General features: G+C 43.5%; 1 protein-coding gene across 1 annotated transcript; it reads left to right on the forward strand.

Moving 5' to 3' along the window:
- The first annotated feature begins 753 nt into the window (after nt 1-753).
- LOC141660315 (uncharacterized) lies at nt 754-4,390 on the forward strand. The gene is made up of 5 exons (XM_074467293.1): nt 754-1,439; nt 1,571-2,153; nt 2,237-2,863; nt 3,299-3,931; nt 4,040-4,390. Exons 1-5 carry the CDS (start codon nt 754-756, stop codon nt 4,388-4,390), a joined length of 2,880 nt encoding a protein of 959 aa, XP_074323394.1.
- The last annotated feature ends 543 nt before the right edge of the window (nt 4,391-4,933 follow it).

Below are 4,933 nucleotides of genomic sequence, written 5' to 3' on the forward strand. Positions count from 1 at the left end.
GAAAGGAAGAACAATGAAACCATTCTTGTTTTTACCTTGGAGGAACAACATAATTTTGCAAGCTGCGTCAAAAGTCCGATGTGAATGAATGTGTGTATCTGTTGATTCTACGAAAGGAATGTGTAAACAATTCCATTAGTGAAGAGAATGCAAGAGTGGCAAAATGATGCCTGTACCGAGTTCGACTTTCAACAGCGTTGATGTCTGCAGCTTGCCGCAAGATTCCTTCTACTTCGACACCTGAAGTATTAGATACAGATGTTTGATGCTAATTAAATATGTAAATGTCACCTATAATTAAGATCGCATGGGTTGTGCAAAAGTTTAATAAGATCGCAAAGCGGAAGTGGAAGTTGGGTGATGTGTTGAGCATAGTGGAAGCTGTGACACCTGGTCCTCTAATTACATATGCTAGACGTAAGCAGAAGGATAAAAAAAGTCATTTCGTGAGATAGCAGGGCACATTTGGAAATAACCAGCTGGTAAGGGTAAAATAGGAAATTGACAATGGTGGAAGAGGATAAGGGCGAAGGAGGAGAGTGAGAGGGGCATGCTGAGTATTATCATATTGTATTTTCTTTTTATGCTTAGGAGAGATCTGGCCTCTCGAAAGCCAGTGTTATCTTTTCATACCGTCTTTAATTATTAATTCGAAGAAACTGAGTACTTAACTTGTTGAGAGTTCCCTTTAATTGTTCTTTCTTTTAGCGGTGTTAACTGAATTTTTTACAAAGTGGTATCAGAGCAACAATCATGGCTCCGACAACACCCACTGTTTCACAGCGGATAGAGGAATTAGAGGATGTGATGGGGAATCTGGATGTGAAAGTTACAGATCTAGTGTCGCAATCCGTAGAGAAAGCGGTGGGGGTTATGAAACAATCCTTAGTGGAGTTGTTACTTCAAGGGCAAAAGGATAATTCGAAGAAGTATATGGAGGAGTTAGAGACCGTTACGACACGACTCGAAGGAAGAATCTCTCGATCTCGCGAGCACCAGGAAGCCCTAATTTTCTCGATGAAGAATGAACAAGATCATTTCCTGTCAGAGGTAAAATCTTCTCTCATCTCTTTCACAAATCTTCAAACCTTGAACAGTCAACAAATGGATAAGCCTGAAGGGAGTGTGAATCGAGCCGAATCGGCAGTGAGGATGACACCACTCACGCCCAATAATGGGGTAAGTATGGGGTATGTGGTGGGGAGTCCGTTAGGAGACCGAAGTCAGTATGGTGGAGGTGGGTCGGGTGGAGGACCCGATAATTGGAGGTTCAGGAAGCTTGATATGGCCTTGTTTGATGGATCTGACCCGGATGGGTGGATAATGAGAGTGGAGAGATATTTTAATTTCTATCGTTTGTCCGAAGAGGAACGTTTAGAGGCGGTGGTGGTTGCGCTAGAAGGAGACGCGCTTCATTGGTTTCAATGGGAACCTAAAAGGCACCAACCAGGAGATGGGAGGACTTGAAAATGTTTGTATTGCGGCAATTTCGGGCCTCTACTGGGGGATCTCTCTACGAACAGTGGCTAGCTACAACATAATCTACAACCGTAGCTGATTATCGCCGTAGATTCATTGAGACTGCAGCTCCGTTAGATAAGGTGCCCGAAACGATACTGTTGGGGCAGTTTTTGAATGGGTTGAAAGATGAGGTTAAGGCGGAGGTTCGAATGTTAAATCTCATGAGTTTAGAACAGGCAATGGAGTTGGCATTTTGGGTGGAGGAAAAAAATCAGGTTTCGGTAGCCAAGAAAAGTGGAGCAAGTGTGTATAAATCGGGGTCCTATTCAGTGTCATTCAAGGGTCTTACTCCAAGGGGTTCTGCTACTTACAGTTGTCAACCGAGTCCGACACCTATTCGTAGCTGGACAACGCAGGATGGAGAGTCCCAATCATCCGTGAGCTCTCCCAAATATTTGGGGGCCCAAGGCACAATGAAAACAGGAGGAGAGATGCGTCGTTTAACCGACAGGGAATTACAGGAAAAAAGAGCAAAGGGGTTGTGTTTTAAGTGCGATGAGAAGTGGATGATGGGTCATCGATGTAAGAAGAGAGAGCTCAGTGTTCTACTTATTGACGAAGACGATGAAGACGGAACTGAGTTTGGAGGGAATGAGACACCCTCGGCATCTAATGAAGAACGTCCAACTGAGGTACCACTTCAGCTGGAAGTCTCCTTGAATTCAGTCATTGGATTATCAAATCCAAAAATGATGAAATTGCGGGGAACGATTAGAGGAAAAGAGGTGATCGTCATGATAGACCCCGGAGCAACACACAATTTATTTCTATATCGAAGGTGGAGGAATTGGGGGTACCAATAGCTGATTATGGAGGTTTCGGAGTGGCTCTCGGAAATGGTGACTCCATTTGTGGTAAGGGATTATGCAGAGGTGTAAGCTTGCAATTGGAAGGTACAGTGGAGGTTAGAGATGATTTTTTACCACTGGAATTGGGTAATTCGGACGTAATTCTGGGCGTACAGTGGTTAGAGACTTTGGGGAACGTGGTTAGCAATTGGAAGACCCAAGTAATGCAATATGAGGCTGATGGCAAAACGGTAACATTAGTAGGGGATCCCGCATTGGTGCATTCCGAGATTTCACTAAAAGCCATGTTAAAAACCATTCTCGAGGAGAGAGGAGGGATATGCCTTGAGTTAAAACAGGTGCAACAAACAGATAAGTTTGCTACCAATTCTCCCACAGGCAATGAGCAATATGGTGGGAAACCAGCAGTTGCGAAGTACTTGACAACAACTCTGGAACAATATGCATCGGTGTTTGCAACACCCGTGGGGCTGCCTCCTGTTCGAGGGCATGAACACGCTATAGTGTTAAAAGAAGGGTCCAATCTCGTAGGGGTGCGACCATATCGATATCATCAGTCTCAAAAAGATGAAATAGAACGATTAATTAAAGAAATGCTACTAGATTGAATTATTCGACCATCAAAAAGTCTTTATTCAAGTCCCGTGTTGTTAGTCAAGAAGCGTGATGGGTCGTGGAGGTTTTGCATGGACTATAGGGCCTTAAACAAGGAGACGGTGTCGGATAAGTACCCCATACCCATTATTGACGAATTATTGGATGAATTATACGAATCTAGGGTCTTTTCTAAGCTAGACTTAAAATCCGGGTACCATCAGATTTTAGTAAAACCACAGGACACTCACAAGACAGCTTTTCGCACGCATGATGGCAACTACGAATTTCTGGTTATGCCGTTCGGGTTAATGAATGCACCCTCCACTTTACAATCGTTAATGAATGATGTATTCAGGACATTCCTCTGAAAGTTTGTGCTTGTCTTCTTCGATGATATTTTGGTGTATAGCAGTTTCGAGGAGGAACATAAGCAGCACGTGCAGTTGGTATTGGCTACCCTGGAAAAACACAGCCTGGTAGTGAATCGGAAAAAGTGCAGTTTTGGAGTAGAGCGGGTGGCTTATTTGGGTCACGTAATTTCTGGCCAAAGGGTTGCAATCGACATGGATAAGGTAAAATCCATTCTGGATTGGCCATATCCCCGTAATCTTAAGGAGTTGAGGGGTTTTCTCGGCCTCACTAGGTATTATCACAAGTATGTGCGGCATTATGCTCAAATTGCGCAGCCTTTAACCGAGCAGCTTAAGAAATATTCCTTTGGGTGGACTTCAGTGGCAATGACAGCTTTCGATGCATTGAAGCAGGCTATGGTTAGCCCACCTGTTTTGGCACTGCCAAACTTCACCAAACAGTTTATTTTAGAGACAGACGCATCTGGGTTTGGAGTGGGCGTCGTTCTTATGCAAGACAACAAGCCTATTGCATTCTTTAGTAAACTTTTGGGGCCAAGAGCACAACAAAAATCAGTGTATGAAAAGGAACTAATGGCAATCTGTTTGGCAGTACAAAAATGGCATTTTTACATACTGGGAAGACACTTTCTGGTACGAACGGACCAACAAAGCCTTCAATACATTACCCAAAAATGAGAAATAGGAGATGATTACCAGAAGTGGGTTAGTAAATTGTTGGGATTCTCCTTTGAAATCCAGTACAAATCTGGTTGCTCCAACCGCGTAGTAGATGCTCTTTCGAGAAAAGGGGTGGGTGATGTTGAGTTAGGATCATTATTAACAGAGATGACTATTGATTGGACTACTCTGGACAAGGAGGTGCAACATGACCCCTTACTTCAACAAATTAAACAGGAATTGCTGACAAACAAGAAGGAACATGTGGGTTTCTCGGTGCACAATGATCAGTTATTGTATAAAGGCAGATCCGTTATTCCTCGAAGCTCAACCTTTGTCTCTACTCTATTGCACATGTACCATAACTCACCCATAGATGGACATAGCGGTGATGTAAAGACCTATCTCAAGTTGGCTGCAGATTGGTTCTAGATGGGAATGCGGAAAGATGTTACCTCGTATGTGTTGCACTGTGCTATATGTCAGCAGTATAAGACCTCCCAACAGTCTCCACTAGGGTTGTTGCAACCTCTACCAGTGCCTACACAGGTCTGGGAAGACATCTCCATGGATTTTATCGAGGGTCTTCCGGTATCGAATGGCGTTGACACGATTCTGGTAGTGGTAGACCGCTTCTCTAAATATGCCCATTTTTTACCCTTGAGGCATCCATTTAGTGCTTTCACTGTGGCTTCGATTTTTTTAAAGAAATCGTTCGTATACATGGATTTCCATCTTCAATAATTTCCGACCGTGACAGAATATTTTTAAGCATTTTTTGGAAGGAGATGTTTAAGTTACAAGGAACTGATCTCAGGAGGAGTACCGCTTACCATCCTCAAACGGATGGTCAAAGAGAGATTGTGAATAAGACTTTGGAGGCCTACTTGCGATGCTTTGCAGGGTCACAACCCAAATCATGGTCAAAATGGCTGAGCTGGGCGAAGTATTCTTACAACACAGCTCCCCATTCAT

This window comes from Apium graveolens, chromosome 5 (genome assembly GCF_009905375.1).
Source record: "Apium graveolens cultivar Ventura chromosome 5, ASM990537v1, whole genome shotgun sequence".
NCBI classification, from domain to species: domain Eukaryota; kingdom Viridiplantae; phylum Streptophyta; class Magnoliopsida; order Apiales; family Apiaceae; genus Apium; species Apium graveolens.